General features: G+C 46.6%; 2 protein-coding genes across 7 annotated transcripts in view; one reads left to right on the forward strand and one right to left on the reverse strand.

Moving 5' to 3' along the window:
- Nucleotides 1-747: 747 nt before the first annotated feature.
- On the forward strand, nt 748-8,320 carry FABP3 (fatty acid binding protein 3). 3 transcript variants are annotated; one of them, XM_089897263.1, is made up of 5 exons: nt 764-967; nt 1,036-1,037; nt 4,259-4,462; nt 6,399-6,500; nt 8,015-8,320. In XM_089897263.1, the coding sequence occupies exons 1-5, from the start codon at nt 895-897 to the stop codon at nt 8,066-8,068; spliced, it is 435 nt and encodes a 144-aa protein (XP_089753389.1). In that variant the 5' UTR covers nt 764-894; the 3' UTR covers nt 8,069-8,320. The 3 variants fall into 3 exon arrangements, with proteins under 3 accessions (XP_022430753.1, XP_089753389.1, XP_022430754.1); XM_022575046.3 differs by lacking the exon at nt 1,036-1,037 and having other exon boundaries at nt 777-967; nt 4,290-4,462; XM_022575045.3 differs by lacking the exons at nt 1,036-1,037; nt 8,015-8,320 and having other exon boundaries at nt 748-967; nt 4,290-4,462; nt 6,399-7,030.
- Nucleotides 7,539-20,300, reverse strand: part of ZCCHC17 (zinc finger CCHC-type containing 17) — a 56,578-nt gene continuing 43,816 nt past the window's right edge. For all 4 annotated transcript variants that reach the window (XM_022575044.3, XM_089897233.1, XM_089897243.1 and 1 more), the window contains one exon: nt 7,539-9,910. In XM_022575044.3, coding sequence (XP_022430752.1) covers nt 9,749-9,910 — 162 coding nt within the window. In that variant the 3' untranslated portion in view covers nt 7,539-9,748. The remainder of the gene's footprint in view (nt 9,911-20,300) is intronic.

Raw genomic sequence — 20,300 nt, forward strand, 5'->3', positions numbered from 1 at the left:
AACGGCCGACCGGAGCAAATGCTCGGAGCTGTGCGTAGAGATCAGAAAAGCCTGGCGCACTGGCACGGTGGAGGGGTAGTTGGACCGCAGGAGGGAAAGGCTAGCGCGGGAGACATTCCGTAGGCAGGGGCGAGCACGTGAGGAGCAGGCGCGGCGCGACGGGAAGGGTCACGCTTTTGCCCGGAGCAGGCGGAGGGCACTCGCTGCCCGCGGTGACTCTCCCCTCCACCGGGCAGTGGGGAGTGGCGGCAGAGCGCAGGGTCTGGGGCCGGCTAGACCAGGCTCGCCATCTGGACTCCAACTCACTCTTTATTTCCTGCGACCTTGTCACTCCCCCTCTGAGCCCTGGACCCGTCACCTGTAAAATGAAGACCGAGATGCTTGCGCCGCGAAGAGTCGGCCAGAGCTTTCCCGGCGTGGGCATCAGCCCAAAAGTTTCCTTTCTCCTCTAGACTCTCATCTCTGTTCTGACCTCAAGCTCGGGGAGGGACCAGGGGAGGGAAGATGTCCCTGGCGTGAGCCCCAGCTCACGGGCACCGTGCCCCGAACTGTTTTCTTTTTAGATTCTGAAGAGCGCCTTGAGGCCAGGGAAGGAAGTAGGTCCTACCAGCCCGGGGCAGGGACTCGGACCCCCGGGACTCGCGCTGACGTAGGCGAGCCGGGCGCCACAGGGTGCCCCTTCCCCCTCCCCCCGGCGGGTTGGGGGATGGGCGGCCAGCCCCAGGCTAGCTAGCGCCTGCCTGGGGCTTCCTATTTCGGGAGCGGGGTGTGGGACACGCCCCGTCACGTGATGCAAGGGCTTTTTAAAGCTGCAGCGCGGGCTGGGAGCCGCAGGTCGCGGAATCCTTGCACGCGTGCTCTGTCGTCTCTTTCTCAGCCTAGCCCAGCCTCACCATGGTGGACGCCTTCGTGGGCACCTGGAAGTTAGTGGACAGCAAGAATTTCGATGACTACATGAAGTCAATCGGTGAGGGCGGCTCGGGATGCTGGGCTGGGGATGGGCTGGCCGCGTGCCGGGTCGGAGCGGCGCTCCAGCTGTGGCTACCTACCCTGCACGCCTGCTGCATCCCTCCTGGTAAAAGTTGTGGAACCCGGGGATGCGGAGAAGGTGGCAGCCTGCGCTAGGGCATTCGAGGCCTGTTGGGAGGGGTTTCTTCCAGTTCCGCGCTCGCCACACGGCACGCGGCACGCGGGATCTTGGTTCCCCGACCAGGGATGGAACCCCTGCCGCCTTCAGTGGAAGCGCAGAGTCCTAACCACTGGACCGCCAGGGAATTCCGGGGAGGGGGCTTTCATGTTCTGAACTTGGCAAGAGGGATTCCCAGGCAAGGAGGCTCAAGGAGGCAGCTGTGTCGGTCGATGTGGGGGCAGGGAGGCGCTTTCGGGGAAGAAAGGCTTCTGATCTGGAGGTAGGGGCCGGGTTTGGATAAAACGGGAGGGGAGGGAGGAAAAGAAGAGGAGCATGGGTGGTCTAAGAACTGGAGACTGAACAGTGAAAGGGGGCAGATTGATGGGAAGTGTCCTATGGCCTAAAGTAGGGGATCCCCAGGAGGAAGAAGATGGAAGGGGGAACAGCCCTGAACAGGATATGAGGAGCTGAGACAGGGGCCTGCACAGTTAGCAACAACCCCTCACCCTCTACGTTGGGTTAGTTAGGGTAAAGGATTGTCGCTGCAGGGTGCCCTCTTTCTCACCAACCAGCCTAGTGGTAGGGTAGGGCAAGAGGCCCCATCACCAGCTGCAACCCAAGGATAACTGCTCACTGGGGAGGTGTCTAGTGGAGGGGTACCGCAAAGGGGCCTGGAGCAAAGCCAAGACCTGGTAAAGCCAGGGAGGGTCTTTGGTCTAGGAGGCTGTGGTGCTGGGATGGGGGAGAATGAAGATTCAAAGAATCTTGCAGAGGAGGACTCTGGAGGTCCCTGTGCCTTGGTTCAACAGTTGAAGAAGCCAAGACCCAGAGAGAGTAGAAACTTGTCAAATCAATTCCACAGCAGAGCTGATATGAAAGCCTAGATTTCTAGATCGGCAACCCAGAGCAGTTCCCATTATGGATCCCAGGGGTGGGAGTGGTAAGAACTGCTTAACTAAGCGTTGACCTCAGCCCTTCCCCTTCTAACATGGGCTAGGCAAAGAGGGTGATATCCTTTCTCTGGAATCCCCAGCTATGAGATTATCCTGGTCCCCCAGGCTAGGATAGGGAAAACTGGAATGTTGTTCATGACTGAGCTAGGTTCCATGCCTTCCTCCCAGGGAAGGGGGGCTGGATAACGCAAAGAAGGGGTGGGGGGTCCACTCCAGGCACCTCCCACCTGTTCCTGACCCCTGAAATAAGGACCACAACTGTTGGCTTTTAAGGCCAAAGTGCTCAACTGCCCCTACTCTATGCTGAGCATTATGCCCAATGATTCCAGGAAGGTAGTAATTCTTGGAGAAGTAGGGGACCCTGGGCAGCTGTTGGGGAAGGTGGAATGCCCATAGCTAGTTCCTCTCCCAAGTGTCTCCCAGCAGACTTTAGAACCGAAGACCTGGGTCCCTGAAGTGAGTCATACCATCCTTACCACCCTTGCTCCCTTATTTTGCCCCAACCTGGGTTAGGGGGCTGAGAATCCAACTAGCCTGCTGTTGTACAGATGGAAAAAATGAGATACCCATGGGGGAGAAAAGACCTTCCTTAGATGGAAAAAATGAGATACCCATGGGGGAGAAAAGACCTTCCTTAGCTCTCAGTAAATAGCTTCAACTTCGTTTCTAAGTAGAACCCATCTCTTCGCAGGACTCCAAATTCTGTAACTTTCTCTTAGCTGAGTCTCTCACCCACTCCACAATGCCTTCCTTCCTCAAACGCTCCACACCTCTGGGTAGGTCCTAAGTAAACAGAGCTCCTTGTGCAGTGACAAGGCCCTGCTCTGTGCTAGGGAGTGGGACTGACCTGACTCACTCTGATAACAGGGGGCAAGGCCAAGTCCCTCAGTAGCCAGGCAGGGTGGGCCAGCAGCAGCACAGCTGCCTGTGCCCCTCTTGTTTCAAAGCAAGAGTTCTCAGAGGACAAAGAGGCCCAGCCTAGTTAGTACCGGTGATCTCAGGCACACTTGGTGGCCGTAGGCCACAGATGAAGTACATGCTGGGAAGCAGGATGGCCCAGGAGGAAAAGTGAACAGTTTTAGAGCCTAAATTCAAATCTAGGTCAACCACTTAACCCTTTGACTTTGGGCAAAAGTCACTTCACTCTCCAAGCCTTATTTGTAAATTGGGGATAATAAAACCCACCATTCAGGGCTGTAATAAACATTAAGTAAAACAACCCATGTAGCCAGGCACATCTGGAGACTTTCCACCCACCACCTCACCACAGCCTCTGCCCTTGGAGGACAGCTCAGCAGAGGCTGCTCGGAGCAGAGGGGGAGGTTGGAGGCAAAAGGACAGATCTCAGGAAAGCCACAACCTGCAGGGCTCTTTGTTCCACACTCTCTTGCAGCACTCAGGGAAGCCATGCTTGGGTCAGGAGGGGAGTTCCCACAGAGCCTTAGACCAGGAGGCCTGGATTGGAGTCCTAACTGCCTACCACTTTAGGCCTCTCCTAAATCTGCACACTGAGACAAACACTCCCTTTTGCCTCCTCCTAGATCATGGTTAAGAGGCTTGGAAAATGTCTTTGTTACCATACATGGGGGACAAGAGCACCAGTGCATCTCAGGGTAAAAACTTTCAAAGGTGGAAAATTCTTGTCCATAGGCTCTGGAATGCAAAGTCCACATTTACTTCTTTCTCCCTCAGCATGTGCCTTGAAAGCTGCTCAGGTGCCCTGGAAGGGAGCCTTGCGCTCCAGCCTTTATAGATGAGCCGTACAGTGAGCTCTGCAGTTAAACATTCTGGATTTGAATTCCAGATTTGACCCTGGGCTTTAACTCATTCTCAGTTTTTGCATCTGTAAGATAGAGATAATAGCATCAATCCTTCGGGGTGACTGGAAGGACTGAATGAGATTACACGTGTAGTTTTTACCACACAGAAAGCACTTAATAGTAGCTTATTCTAATCTCAGCTCTGCCACTGACTTGCTGTGAGACATGCCTGTCCATTAAGTTTCTCATCTGTCTAATGGGATCAGTAATGTCTCTTCACCACACAGAGCTAACGGGAAGACTGAATTAACAGCCATGCAAAGTCTTTGAAAGTTCTCACCCTTCTTTTCCCCCTTCCCCACATCCAGGCCTAAGAGTTGGTCACTGAGCTCCTTGTACCCTGCCTCTCGCTCCAGCTCATACTCATACCCTTCCCTCTGCCCTCAGGTGTGGGTTTTGCTACCAGGCAGGTGGCTAACGTGACCAAGCCTACCACAGTCATCGAAGTGAACGGGGACACAATCACCATAAAAACACAAAGCACCTTTAAGAACACGGAGGTCAGCTTCAAGCTGGGAGTGGAGTTCGATGAGACAACAGCAGATGACAGGAAGGTCAAGGTGAGTCGAGGAAGGGTCCATGGGGAATGGAAGGCCCTGAAAGGGATTACGGTGGCGCCCTATTATTGCACATTGAGGGGTAGGCTGTCATGGGGGATTGAAGTGGCAAATGAGGTCCATAGCGCCTGTGCAGTGCTGGGATGTCCCAAGTGCTAAATGCATGTTAGTCCTATCTTGTTCTCCCTCCCATCTTGGGAAGCATCTATCTGTTGCCTCTGGGAGCGGGCAGCACAGAGCCTGGATAGTCTGACCTCACTGTCTACGCCAGCTCCAGCTGGGTGACCTTGTGTATGGCATGCAACAGCTCTGGCTTTCTTTCCCCTTCCATAGATGGGGCTTATGTGGACATGGCTGTGACCTCAGGTGCTTTAGGAACGATGCCCAGAAGTCAAGGTCCTCCACTGAAAGGTCATCCTGGCCTTCAGCAGCCAAGGAGACAGCTGGGGACAAGAGGTTGAGACCTACTCAGATGCTTCCTCTTCTCCAGCCTCCACTTCCAGGGCTTGGCCAGTGACCCTGAGAAACCATTTCCAATGCTGCCAGCCTACAGGCAGGAAAAACTATATTCTGGATACAGCATTGTCTTTGGTGTGTTTATAGTGTCTTCTCACCAAGCCTTAGCCCCTCTCCTTCTGGGGAGGGAGAGTACATCTGCCCCCAGTCTTAGGACTTGTCATCCGGTGGTGGCTGTCTTGGCAGCTTGCCTCAGGCCTTCCAGCCACTGAGCCAGGCATGGAAGAGAGAGAACTAAGGGGTTTTGCCCTCAACAGGGTGTACCTATAGCGGTACCTTTCCACCAGACCTTTCCATTCAGCTCCTCAGCTGTTTCTTCTTCCTCACAGCTGCTCCCAAGGAGAGGAGAGGGTCTAATCTCCTCCCTGTGGAGGAAGCTGGAGCCCAGCCCAGGATCATACAGGAAGCTGGCAGCAGAGATGGGATGGTACCCAAAGATGGCAGCCTACCTTGGAGAGAGGTGCCTGCCCTACCACATGCCTTTACCTCCTTGAACTAGCCTACCTTCTTGAAGGGCAAGAACCCCAGTTAAACACAACAGTAGTTCTCTGGGATGCCTAGGCTAAACATAACCTGCTCTGAATGGACAAAAAGCTAGGGGAATGAGAATGAGGAGGAAGGTGGTGGTAAGGGTGCACACCCACCGACCCACTGGCCACAAAGCACATACACACAGCCTTTGCAGACTCTTCTACTGAACCCTGGTCAGTCAGGGTACCCTAGCCTGGCTTAGAGCCCCCAAATTTCTAGAGAAGAGAGACCTGGGAGAGTTGCCAAATGAGAGCCAGCTGATGCAGGCTGGCAGAACCCATACGATTAAGTGGACATTTGACCAGGGCTGTGGAACACTCCAAGGGCCCGCAGGCCCAGGACCTGGCGGTTGCTGCCCACTCGTCACCTCAAGGGGGTCACTTGATATGGACCAAGAGGAGTAGGAATACGGGGCAGGGTCCAATTTTCCAATACCTCCCGTCCCCAAGGGTCTTTTAGACATTATGTGTGATCACCACTTGGCCGGAGAGTCTCAGGATTACTCCTCCTCACCAGTCTTTCACAGGCATTAGGCTGGTCCCCCCACTCTGTATCTTAGTGAGACTGGGCTGTGGGCATCACCTAGAGTATGGGATAAGTGCCCATCCTGAAGGCTGGTGGCACTTCTCAGAGCCAGGCTGCTCCTCTCCACTGTACTATCTGCCTCTCCCTACTCGCCCAACAGCTGAAGGCCCCTCCCCCGGCCAAGCAGCAGTGGTGAACTAGACATCCTATGGGGCTAGGTTGGAGGTGGGCTGCCTGATCTCTGATCCTAGCATTGTCAATAGTTTGGGTTAGAGGCTGGGTCCTTTGTGGCCCCAGTGACCAGACCCCTTCCTGCCCCTCAATCCTAGCTCAGATCTCAGCTCAGGCCTCTACCCTCTTTCCACAGTCCATTGTGACGCTGGATGGAGGCAAACTTGTCCACGTGCAGAAGTGGAACGGACAAGAGACAACACTTGTGCGGGAAGTAGTTGCTGGGAAACTCATCCTGGTAAGATGGATAACTCTGGAGCCTCACCCAATTCGTTTCTACTGCCCCTTCAGCCAAGCCTATTGTGAAAAGCCAAGGTCATCAGTGGGACCAATGGAAGCTGGAACAATGGAGGGTGGAGGCAGGCCTGGGTGGTATTAGGTAGGAATTTTCTATGTAGTGGCTTTGGACTTGGTTTAAATCTCAGCTTATAGGGTGCATGACTTTGGACAAGTCACCTTCTCCAAGTCCAACTGTAAAGTGGGTGTTAATAACACTAACCTTGTAGGGCTGCTGGGAAGTCTGAAGGAGACAGTGGATGCAGAGCACAGAGCATCACTGGTGTGGGACCACTACAGTAGGCGCACTCCATGGCCTTAGCTTCATCCTCTGCATTGCCGCCGCATTGCCTTGCCCCAGGGAGAGGTAGAAAGCTTGGCCAAATCTGATTCCAGGCCCATAGGAGAGGCTCCCATCTCCCAAGCGTTTGGGCAGGGACAGGCTGGTGATCGGTGGGGCCCCAACTGACAGCACAGTCATTTCTACTTCATTCCAGGCTCACCTCCTCTCAGAGCTTTCCATGCCTGGCCTACTACAAGTACCTAAGGCCTGGGTTGGAAATGACAAACAAGCTGGCAGATCTGTCTGTTTAGGGACAAACTTGGGGACTTCACTTGAAGAATGTAGCCTTGACTGAACACCCCCAGGGGTGGAGACAGCAGCCACCCGTGATCTCTGCCTCCTTATTCTGTAGGGCCTCAGGTTTTCGCCTCAGCATCTTCACTGCAGACCTTCTTGGGTCAGTGTAACCTGGTCACTGCATTCTTGCACTTACACGGGGCAGGGGGCCCTGCAGAGTTAATAATGAGTTACCTAGCTCTGGTGGGAATGTGATATACAGCACCAAATACTCACTGGGCAGTTAAGCTATGGTGAAACCATGGGCCTGGCTCTATGATGCCAGGCAGGATGCTGGGGGTTCAGGCCTCTGGCCCTGGCACTACCCTAAGTTAGGGAAAGAACGGAGAGTTGGTGGCCTAGTAAAGTCCTTCCCCAAGAGCCTCTGGACATTTTTATTCACCTGTTGGTCTACTATGTGCCAGGCACCATCTTAGGCACTAAAGATGAAGGGAGAGGAGTGGTACAAGGGAAAGAGAAACACTGGGATCTTGACCAAGTTACTTCCTTCCTGAAAGCTCATTTCCCCAAATCTCTACAAGAGGAATTACAATGCCTAACTTAAAGACTTAGGGGAACTTCCTGGTGGTCCAGTGGTTAGGACTTGGTGTTTTCACTGCTGTGGCCCGGGTTCAATCCCTGGTTGGGGAACTAAGATCCCGCAAACCACATGACATGGCCAAAAAAAAAGAAGACTTGGTGTAAGCATTAGGAAAATGCCTGGCACGTAGTAGGTAGGCAGTAAATGAAAATTTTTAGCATGAAGGTAGAGGGCTCTCCCCATCAGAGTGGAGAGTATTCCCAATACCTTCTGTGTCCACACTCCTGCCCTAACCTGACTCTGTCTTTTCTTCCAGACACTCACCCACTGCAATGCAGTTTGCACTCGCACTTACGAGAAAGGGGCATGACCTGCTCACTCCCTCAACAACTCCTCCTCTGCCAGCTGGCTACTCCTGGACTCAGCACCAGATTGACTCATTTTTTTCCTTTGGCATTTTGTATAAATCCACCTTGATTGGGGAAATTCTCCTGGGGTCAGGTGGCACCAGTTCTGTTCTCATTGTGTATGTTTGTTTTTTTAACTGCACCCAAAGGGTGCTCTGAGGTCAATAAAGCAGCACCTAGGCCACCCAGTTGCCTTTTTGCTTTTGGTGACATGATTCTGGGAGTCTCAGTTTCTGTGTGTGTCAGAGAGTAGGCATAAACGACTGCCACTCAGGAAGAAGCACTGGATGAGAGACTGCAATGGACAGTCTCAGGGACAGTGATAGCTGATCACCTTACACGTACAAAAAATAAAACAGCTGTACCTACAACTTCCCTTTACACTGTCCCCTCCCTATGGCCAAATGAGCTAGTCCAACCTGGAATAATCACTCAGTGGTGGGGCTTCTGAACTGTCACCTCAGGTCCATCCTGCACTGAATGCCTTTGGGTCTGGACAGTTGCTCTTCTCTGTGGAATGCTGTGGTCTCTCTCTTTCCAGAACACAGGCTTAGGACACAGGATCCAGGCTTGTGCCAGTGGTAGTGGGAGAAAATGCCCACTGGCGAAGATGACTGCTGAGCATCTGCCTATGTGCTAGGCCATTACTCATGGTTCAAATTCTTACTGGTTCTCTAATCAGCCCTGGGGGAGAGGTCATCTGATCATTACAGAAGTGAGGGCTTATAAGTGATCTAAGAAGGCTGTGACTTGCTAGTGCCTCTGGCGCTGTACCTTAGCTGGGCGGCTCTCCAAGGTCTAAGGTAACATGTTAAATGTTTTTCTGTCACCTAATGCAGCCTCAGTGACTTTTAAGTCTGTAAGTTACAGGAAGAGGGATTATACCAATAAGGACTCTCAGTAAGTTTAAAACCAAGCACACTTCCATTTAGGGCCAGGAATTTAAGCAGAGACCTGAAATGGAACCAACTGATTCACATTGTAGTAAATAAAAGTAAAGCAATGATCTTGGCTTGAGCTGTCTGGTTCAGTGATCGGGCAGAACGTCACACACAAGCTCAGTCACTGCAAACAATGGTTTTCTGGCTGTGACCACTGGCTGTCACTTCTAACATAGTAGAATCATGTTAGGGGGATGGAGAAAGTGAGCACCACTTCTTCCCATGTTCTCCCTAGTGCTGCCAGTCTCCCTCTGCCCCTGTGCTGGATGCAGCAGAGGTCACCCACCAATCAGCCCAAGGAAGGCCAACAGGGAGGAGCCAATCACTCTGTTCTCCAACTACAGCCAGACTCACCTCCACAGCAGTACCTGTGGCTCTAGCCTGGACTCTGGCTCTGGCAGTGGCAGCTGGAAGAGGGTAATAGGACCTTCTGCTGAATGAAGGAAGTTGGGTGAATGAATGGGTCAGCTGCAGGGGTCACTTGCAAAGGGACTGGAGTGATAAGAAAACAACTCATTCAGGCAGATACTTTTGATATCTCCCAAACCTGCCTGTGGCAGGAGGGGAAGCCATCTCCCATGGGAGAGAAGTCAACGGGGTGGAAGGCCATATTCTCACTACTGAGTCTTTCCAGGAGCCAGCGCTTCAAGGCACAAGGCTCGTGGTTCCTTCTCTCCACCACCCCCTCCACTCTTTCCACTCTCACTCCTTGTGCTTCTTCTTGTGCTTCTTCTTCTTTTTCTTCTTCTTTGCTGCCTTGCTGTCTTTTGACGTGTGCCTTGCCCTCTTGCCTGTATCACTCTCAGAGTCTGAGCTGTCAGAGTCAGATGACTTCCTGTCTCTATGTTTCTTTTTCTTCTTTTCCTAAAAAAAATAAATGAATAAAATAAAAACTCAACATTGTATGTGTATATTTGCTTTAAAAAATCATGGCCTGTAATCATTAGGGGATAACTTAATAGATTAAAAAACATTAATTAGGGCTTCCCTGGGGGCGCCAGTGGTTGGGAATCCGCCTGCCAATGCAGGGGACACGGGTTCAAGCCCTGGTCCGGGAAGATCCCACATGCCGCGGAGCAACGAAGCCCGTGCGCCACAACTACTGAAACCCGCGTGCCTACAGCGCACAAGCCGCAGCTGGAGAAAGCCCGCACGCAGCAACGGGGACACAATGCAGCCAAAAATAAATATTAATTAAAAAAAAATTATATCTTTAAGTACTAACAAGAAAAAGTGCTCAAAATGAGCGAAAAAGGATCAAGTCATAACGCAGTATGCATTCTAGGTTCCAGGGTATGTAACAATATATGTGTGTATGTTTATACACACACACACATATGCATGCATACCATATGTATTATATATATTTACATATATAAATTATAATATTTAGTACATTAAATCATAATATAATATGTATATTTAACATACCTGTATATATTTAAAATACACAGAAAACAATGGAAAGGACACAAACAGTCACAAGTGTTACCTCAGGAATGAACTGCATACAGGGAAGCTGAGGTCTTCCGCTGTCCTTTTTCATTTTTTTTTAAACAAGCATTTATACTTTCTTTCTCTTTTTTCAGCCGTGCCACGCGGATTGAGGGATCTTAGTTCCCCAACCAGGGATTGAACCCGGGCCGTGGCAGTGAAAGCCTTGAGTCCTAACCACTGGACCGCCAGAGAATTCCCTATTACTTTCATTTTTAAAAAGCACAGGATATTAAAGCTGAAAGGAGTCCTTAGAGATCACCTAGTCTGACTAGAGACAGTACTTCACATGCCCAAGAATATGAGAGTAATGGATTTAGGACTCCTGACTCCCAGTCTGGTTTCTATTAGACCCTGCTGCCAGGGAAAATAACCGCCATCAATTAATAAGGCCCCACCTGCTGCCCTTGAATATTTACCATCTCTAAGTTTCGCAACCAACCTTACAAGAGTATACTGATAAAGAAAAAAGCTCAGAAAGAACTTTCTCAACACTTCCCACCATACTACGCCACCAAATTAACAGCACAAACGCACACAGAGGCTGAGACCCTGATCCCCAGGCTTCTGTAGGGTACTTGGAGCAGTTTGTAAGCACTGAATAAACCTTTTCATTGAATTGCAAATGTGTATATTGCCTTGGTAAGGTTTCTAAGAAGGAGAGACTATGGGAGGCGAAAGTGAGAGTAGAAGAGGGCAAGGCTCCTGCTCCTCCTATTAGGCTTCCATCCAGCATCCGGAGACTGTAAGTCTGCCTGATAGACTAGGTGTTGGGAGCTGGCTGTGAGAAATGGTGGACAAAAGACAGAACCAGGTGTTAGACCCAGACATGAGTTCTGGCTCGGCCATTTACTATTACTCTTCTGTAACCCTGGGCAAGTCATTTCACCTCACTGAGGCCTAGTCTCCTCAAATGTAAAACAGAGATAAGAACAGCACCTATGTCACATGGTGGTGAAGAGATAGTACCTGTGGCTGGAGAAGTTGAAAACCACTTGCCCCAGATCACACAGGCAGGGTTGGGATCTGCATGTAGATCATATGACTGGAAATCTCCTGAGTTTTCCTTGATTGCACATGGCCCCTCTTCCTGTATAGTGATGGGAGGCCTCACGGTATATGGTGGTCAGAACAACAGTTTTGGAATAAGATAGAATTAAGTTCAGGGACTTCCCTGGTGGCACAGTGGTTAAGAATCCGCCTGCCAATGCAGGGGACATGGGTTCGATCCCTGGTCCAGGAAGATCCCACATGCTGCGGAGCAGCTAAGCCCATGTGCTGCAACTATTGAGCCTGTGCTCTAGAGCCCACGAGCCACAACTACTGAGCCCATGCGCCACAACTACTGAAGCCCGTGCACCTAGAGCCTGTGCTCTGCAACGAGAAGCCACCCCAGTGAGTAGCCCATGCACCGCAATGAAGAGTAGCCCCCGCTCGCCTCAACTAGAGAAAGCCCACACGCAGCAACAAAGACCCAATGCAGCCAAAAATAAATTTAAAAAATTAAAAAAAAAAAGAATTAAGTTCAAATTCCAACTCTGCCACTTACTAACTATGTAATTTAGAACAAAAGACCTAACTTTTTTTTTTTCTTTTTTGGCCCGCGCTGGGTGGCATGTGGGATCTTACTTGTCCAACCAGGGATCAAACCGGCGCCCCCTGCATTGGAAGCACAGAGTCTTAACCACTGGACCACCAGGGAAGTCCCAAGACTTAACTTTTTTGAACCTCAGTTTTCTTTTCAGTAAATTACAAATAATAAATACCTACTTCAAAGGATGCTATGAGGACTAAACATGGTAAGTACTAACTATAGTGCCTGATACATGGTAGGAACTCAGTGGTAGCTAGAAGTATTGTATTATTCTCTTATTTCAGAGAACTCCCAGAATGTTCTGACAATCTGGCCAAGTATCTACAGCAGATGAGTCAAAGTTCTAAGAGAAGATTAAACCAAAATTCTTTCTTGGAGTCTCCAGTGGAGTAGAGAGAGGGGAAGCTTCCCAGGCCCAAGTTATCAAGCTGTAGGAACCATGGCTGGGAGAAGTTGAGAGTCGGCAAATCCATGGTTTGGCTTATGGTGTTGCAATTTCCTAGATGGCAAGATAATGGAAGTCAATCACAGGCTACATGGGCTTGGCAGCCTCACCAGTCTCTGCCCCTTAGGTAGGACAGAGTCCTGGGAAAGTAAACACGCAGATGCAGAGTCTGGCACCAATTCCCCTAAGACTGGCCCAGCCTGGATACATAAATGAGAAAGGAAAGTAATAATACTTCCTTACAAACAAATAGCACTTTAGTTTATCAAGCTTTCTGCATCTCGTGTCTTGTAATAATAATCTGGTAAGGTCAGAAGTCAGGAATTATTATTGCTATTTTACAGAGGTGAAAACTGCAACTCAAAGAAGTGACCAAAGACAAGACAAGAATGTTACACTTTCTAACTCAGAGTTTGGCATTATTTCCACTTTCTCAATGATACAGGCTCAGAAGGAGGAAAGAGAAAAGCAAATCACTAGAGAACCCTGGCAAGCTAGAACGTTGACTCTAGGTAGCAAGGAGGACTTGGGGAGATGGCTTTCTAGACCTCAATCTTGATGTAAAAGCTCTTTTGCAACCCGAATAAAGAAAATCTAGTTTTCCAGCAGGTGGCATCATTTTCATTTTGTCTCTAACCTTGAGCTAGAGAACAAAAATTACTTCGTATGTTGTAGTTCAAGAGGAAAGTTGGGAGTTGGAGTAGAGGTGAAGTTGGAAAGTCAGAGGTGAAGCTGGCTTCTGGTCCCTTGGCTACATTCTGGGGAGGAGGAGCATAAGGTAAAGGGTAATGACCCAGAAGTGGGGGCTCATAGTAGACAGGCCGGAGGGGCAGAGGAAAGAAGCCATTGCTCAAAACCTCTCTCTGAGAAGCACATATCCTGTGCTACAGCAGCTAGCCCATCCACTTTCTCTATAGTTCTAAAAAAAAGGTTAGCAGCAGCCCAGCGTAAACTGAGAAAGGGGAGTAACAGCAGTTAACACTTATTGAGTACCTAATTTTCTAGATGCTGGGCTGGGCACTTTGCACACATACCCCATGACCTTCAAAACAAATCTCTTAAGTGGGCATAATAATCTCTATATTTTCAGGAAAGAAAATTATAACTTCAGAGAGGTTTACTGAGGTAAAGTAACTTGCCCAAATGGTAGAACCTGGATTTGACTCAGGCTGGGCCCCAAATTAGATGTTCTTTTTAGCTCTGTGTGTTAAAGCCAGCACCTAACTTAGCATTTTCTAGCCCAAAGGCACTAATCTAGCCAGAAATCAAGCAAGCAAGCAAGCATTTATTCTGTTTTATTCATTCTTAAGAATTATTCTTGAGAAAGCACTGGTTATTTATTCTCTTATTCTTGAGAAATGATTGATTCTCAAGAGATAATTTGATTCTCAGACTGATTCTCTAGGGTTAATTTTTATAAAGTAGGATAGAGGGTGATTCCTGGTTAGAATTTGCTTATAAGCACCAGTTTATCATAGCTTGGAAAGGGTAAGACCAGAGGGAGAAGGTTATTAATCAACTCACAAGTATTTACTTAACTTTACTACCTATAAAGCATTTTAGAGAGCCATAGTTACATACAGTGTCGCTTAGGAGATAAGAACAGATTTTTAATAGAATTCAGACAAATACAGAGTACCTACTAGTGCAAAGCCATAGTTGCATGCAAAGTAAACACATTCAGTAGCTCAGGAGTGGTGACTGGCACCATTCCTCCAAACCTGAGCCAACCTCATCAAACAAGGGAAAGAATAACTCCCAATAACCATACAGTACACTCATTCAACAAATATTTGTTGAGTACCTTCTAAGAGCCAGTAATATCTATCAACTAATTTGTCTCTTATAGTACTTGAATGACATTAGAAATCAGGGAACAGAAGCCTTCAAGGGATACACTAATCAAGGAGAAAGATTAATTAAGATACTAGGCAGTCCATGGAAGTGATGTAAGAAAAGTACAAACAACATGCCATGGACACACAAGGGAAAGAAATCAATTATGTCTGAGGAATTTGAGGATGGCCGCATGAAGGATATGTAATGTGTTGTGCTTTCGAAGGATGAACATGGCTTTGGCAGGTGGAGTAGTGGTAGTAGTGCTGACGGAAGAAGGGAACTGAGGGCCTTCCAGCCAGATGGAAGACAGAATGAAGGAAATGCCTGAAAGATCCTGTGTGGCATACTTACCTTGTACTGGATCCCATCCCTTCTTTCCTACTCAAAGACATAGGTCCAGGAATTGTCCCCTCTCTCCTGCATCAATTTGTCCTTCTTTAATGGCTCATTCCCCAAAATAAACAAATGTGCTACAATAGTTCCCATTTTGAAAAAAAAAACAACCCTCCTAAACAATTTTAACCAGGTTGTCAACTCACCACTCTACTGAAACAGCTCTTGTCAAAGTTACCAATGATCTCCACATGGCCAAATTTATGGTCAGTTCTTAGGCCTCATTTACTTGATCATGTGGATTACTAATACTATCTATTAACTAGCTTGCTACTTCCACTTTTGCCTTCTAACCATCTAATTTCCATACAGTAGCCAGAATAATTCTCTTAAAAGATAAGTCAGATCATGTCATCCCTCTAGTAAAATGCCTAATGACATCCATCTCACTCTAAGTGAAAGCTGAAGTCCTCAGATTCTCCTATAAGGCCCTGGTTTCCTCTAACTCATTCACTTCCTCCAGCTACACTGACCTCCTTACTGTTCCTTAAACATGCCAAGCTCATTCCCAATATCTAACTATTGTACTTCTTGAAATGTTCTCTCACCACTTATCTGAGTAGCTTGCTTTCTCACTTCCTTCAAAGATCCACTCTAATGATGCTTTATGAGAAAGGTCTGCCCTTATCATCCTATCTAGAATGGCAAGTCAGCTATCCCTTTACCCCTATTCTAGTACTCCCTAGCTCTCATTACCAAATTGATTTTTCTCCATAGCATTTTTCAGTACTTGAAATATTAGTATTATTTTACATTTATTTACTAGTTCGTTGTCTGTGACTCCCATTAGAAAGTAAGTGCCATGAAGACTGGGATTTTCCTGTTTTGTTCACTATTGTTGCTGCAATGACTAGAACAGAACTTGGCACACAACAGAAATCCTTTTAATGAATGAGGTTGGAGTACAGTGTGTGAGGGAAAGGACTGGTGAGAGATGATGCTGGGATGTTGGACAGGTTGTGAAGAGTCTTAAAGGAACTCAGACTTTATTCCATAGAAGAAGGAGAATCCTGAAGGCTTTCGAGCAGAATACACTGGACAACTCTCTGTGCTCCAGCAGAACAGGCCCAGGACTGGCAACCTCTCTCTCAGATAGGCACCAGAAGTTCTCTGGAGAACAGAACAGAGCCAGCACTGCAGCCAAGGGGATGACATTCCTATTTCTGTTCTTCTAAATATAGTACAGCAGAGAGTAATTATAGTAGCCATATGAAAAGAAGAAAATTATATTCTGGATCAAATATAGCTAAACTTCATGACAATAAGGCAGCAGCCTGATGCCCAAAGCAGATGCTTCCTCATAATATAGCCTGATTCAGAGAGACCCATGATGGCATATGATAAGTGAGAGAGGCTAGCAAAGCACACACCACAGGTTCATGAAAGATTATCCAGGGCTTCACTACAAAAACCTTTATTCCTATTTTATCAGCCTCTTCATAGCCCATTTCCATTTGCAACACACAGCTTCCTCCTGTTCTAATTATGCCCAACAAAAATAACTCATAATTTTCAGACACTGGGATGAAGACCGTCATGGTACTGAATAGGTATTGCATGGAACTAAACCAATACGTACTAGATTTTTGGACAAGGACATGCATTCAATTCATGTATGTTCGATAAAAAGAGGCTCAGGGATAGAAAGATCTCTTACTCCTGCCCCTACTCACCGGCAGCAGCAGGAGTCAGTCCCTATTACTCTCCAAACTGAGGGTAGGCCTCACTGAGTGAAAGAACCCGAGGAGTTACACATGGCACATATGATGGAGTCTATCAATTCAAAGGTGCATGCCTATATGTGCCAGGCACTATTTGAAACAGGTGACACCCTTTCTTTATCCTGGCCATTTCCTGATTTCCCAACATGCCTAGCACCTTCTCCTGTCTTAGAGACTTTAGACATTCTCTTCTACCAGACTGCAGAAAGAAGTGGGACAATGAAGCAGTCTTGTAAAGAAGCAGAGATGAGAACCCAGTAGACTGTTTTTGACTTTCTGGTTCTAATTCTGGATGGCCCAGAGCCAACTAGTGCTGGAACAGGTGTCCAAATCTGCCACTCTCACACACTCCAAAATATCCATCTCAGGTAGAAGTTTTTACTGATAAGGAAAGCCAGCCTCCTGTTGGAATCAAAGATTTAGATGAGGGAAAGAAACAGGAGGCCTGGAAACTTGATTTATGGTTGTGAACAAAAACAGATCAATAGAGAGCATATTCCTAGAGCACTTCACTTTATCAGCTCGGTGAAATACATTTAAGGAATACAAATTCACGTAAAACAAATAAATGAAACACATTTGAAAATTAAAAAAAAAAATCAAGAGATAACATCAGATGATTACTAAGGGTAGCTGGTAACAGAGCAAAAACTGGCCCAAAAGTGATCTTATAAGACCTGATAAGTCAATCACCTAACACAATGCACAAAAGAAAAGTATGAGGCACCCAATACATAGTTGTTGAGTAAATAAATAATTGAAGAGCTAAATGAATTAACGGTAGAAGTGTGGTATAGAAAAGAATATTGGGTTAGTAATCTAAAGAACTGGGTTCTTATTTCAGCACTACCTCTTATAGTTGTGTGACTTCAGGTGAGACAATTTCTCTTAATCTCCATTTTCCTAAGGTGTAAAATGGCGGGATAATAATGCCTACTCTGGCTACCACACAGGATTGCGTAAGGATAAAACAAAATAAAAAATGAAGATATTTTGAGGCTTCCCTGGCGGTCCAGTGGTTAAGACTCCACGCTTCCACTGCAGGGGGCATGGGTTCGATCCCTGGTCGGGGAACTAAGATCCTGCATGCTGTGCAGCGTGGCCAAAAAAAAAAAAAAAGAAGATATTTTATGAACTGTAAGTACTAAACAAATATAAGGCATAAAAGATAATAAAGCGATTAACGACAAGGTGAAAAGACAATGACACTAGATGATATCTTGGTAGAAACAATGGGCATCAAGGGGGAAGTTTTTACAGTTTCAGCTCCCTGGAGCACTATTTTTTTTTTTTTTTTTTTTTTGCGGTACGCGGGCCTCTCACTGCTGTGGCCTCTCCCGTTACGGAGCACAGGCTCCAGACGCGCAGGCTCAGCGGCCATGGCTCACAGGCCCAGCCGCTCCGCGGCATGTGGGATCTTCCCGGACCGGGGCACGAACCCATGTCCCCTGCATCGGCAGGCGGACTCTCAACCACTGCGCCACCAGGGAAGCCCCCTGGAGCACTTTTTAATCAAAGAGGACTCATGAGTTAGAAGTTCATATACATAAAGGTACTTTAAAAGTAGTAAGATATGATGATTATTACTGCCATTGTTCATCAGACCATTTCTCTACTAAGTGAAGAGCAACAGAGGGTAGGATAATGGGTTGACTAAGCAGGTCATAAAAGTGCCTCATACCTAGCAGATCCTTAATAATTATTTTGGCGAACTGAAATACACATCTCAAAGCAGCTTTAGAAGCAAAGCACTAACTAGTTGCACCAGGTGTATTAAGCAATACAAAAACAACCAAAGACCCACAGAAGTGAGATATCCACAGAACCACGTCAGGAATCTGATAAATACCATTTAACCCCTAAAAGGTGAAAAGAGAATGAAAAACTCCTGGAACATACACATAGAATCACAGTTAAAAATCTAGCTCTACTAAACAAGTAAAATTGCCTGTTTGGAAACATGATCTTACATGGAGAAAATCTTAAAGATTCCACAAAAAAGCTGTTAGAACTAATCAGTGAATTCAGAAAAGTTGCAGGATACAAAATCAACACACAAGAATCAGTTGTATTTCTATATACTGGCAATTAGCAATCTGAAAAGAAAATTAAGAAAACAATTCCATAGCATCAAAACAATTCCATAGCATCAAAGAGAATAAAATATTTAGGAATAAACTTAACCAAGGAGGCAAAAATACTTGTACACTGAAAACTACAAAACAATGCTGAAAGAAATCAAAGACAACACAAATATATGGGAAAACATCAATGTTCATGGATTGGGAGACTTAATATGGTTAAGACGTCAATACTACACAAAGTAATCTACAGATTTGATGCAACCCTTCCAAAATCCCAATGACATTTTTTGCAAAATTAGAAAATTTCATCCTAAAATTCATATGGAATCTCAAGGGACCCCCAAAGAGCCAAAATAACTTGAAAAAGAACAATGTTGGAGGACTCACATTTCTTGATTTCAAAACTTACTATGAAGTTAGAGCATTCAAAACGGTGTGGCTCTAGCAAAAAGACAGACATATGGACCAATGGAATGGAATGAAGAGTCAGAAATAAACCCTCATGTGTACAGTCAAATGGCTTTTGAAAAGGATGCCAAGACCATTCAATGGAGAAAGGACAGTCTTTTCAACAAATGGTGCTGGGGATACTGGATATCTGCATGCAAAAATGTGAGGTTGGAACCTTCCTTTACACCATGTTAAAACAAACAAACAAACAAACAGCAACAATAAAAAACCCTCAAAAAATGGATCAAAGATCTAAATGTAAGAGTTAAAGCTATAAAACTTTTAGAAGAAAACAGAAGGAAAAAGCTTCATGACGTTAGATTTGGCAATGATTTCTTGAACATAACACCAAAAGTACAGGAAACAAAAGAAAAAAATACATAAGTTGGACTTCATCATGATGGAAAATGTTTGTACATTAAAAGACACTATCATATACTTAGTATGTGAACATACTTAACACTCCTGAACTGTACTTAAAGATGGTTAAGACGGTAAGTTTTATGTGTTTGTTCACCACAATTTTTTAAATGTAAATCTGAAAAACAAAAATAGAACACTACCAACAGAGTGAAAAGGCAATCCAAAGAATGGGAGAAAATATTTGCAAGTCATATGTCTGATAAGAGATTGATATCTAGAATATATAAAGAACTTTTTGAACCCAGTGTCGGTACTTAAACCCAGTCTCTGACCACAAAGCCTCTTTCTTTTTTTTAACATCTTTATTGGAGTATAATTGCTTTACAATGGTGTGTTAGTTTCTGCTTTATAATGAAGTGAATCAGCTATACATATACATATATCCCCATATCTCCTCCCTCTTGCATCTCCCTCCCATCTTCCCGATCCCACCCCTCTAGATGGGCACAAAGCACTGAGCTGATCTCCCTGTGCTATGTGGCTGCTTCCCACTAGCTATCTATTTTATATTTCGTAGTGTATATATGTCCATGCCACTCTCTCACTTCATCTCAGTTTACCCTTCCCCCTCCCCGTGTCCTCAAGTCCATTCTCTATGTCTGTGTCTTTATTCCTGTCCTGCCCCTAGGTTCTTCAGCTTTTTCTTTTTTTTAGATTCCATATATATGTATTAGCATATGGCATTTGCTTTTCTCTTTCTGACTTACTTCACTCTGTATGACAGTCTCTAGGATCCATCCACCTCACTACAAATAACTCAATTTCGTTTCTTTTTATGGCTGAGTAATATTCCATTGTATATACGTGCCAC

The sequence above is a fragment of the Delphinapterus leucas genome, chromosome 1, assembly GCF_059928025.1.
Source record: "Delphinapterus leucas isolate spDelLeu-1000000601 "Yukka" chromosome 1, BTC_Dleu_Yukka2, whole genome shotgun sequence".
Taxonomy (NCBI): domain Eukaryota; kingdom Metazoa; phylum Chordata; class Mammalia; order Artiodactyla; family Monodontidae; genus Delphinapterus; species Delphinapterus leucas.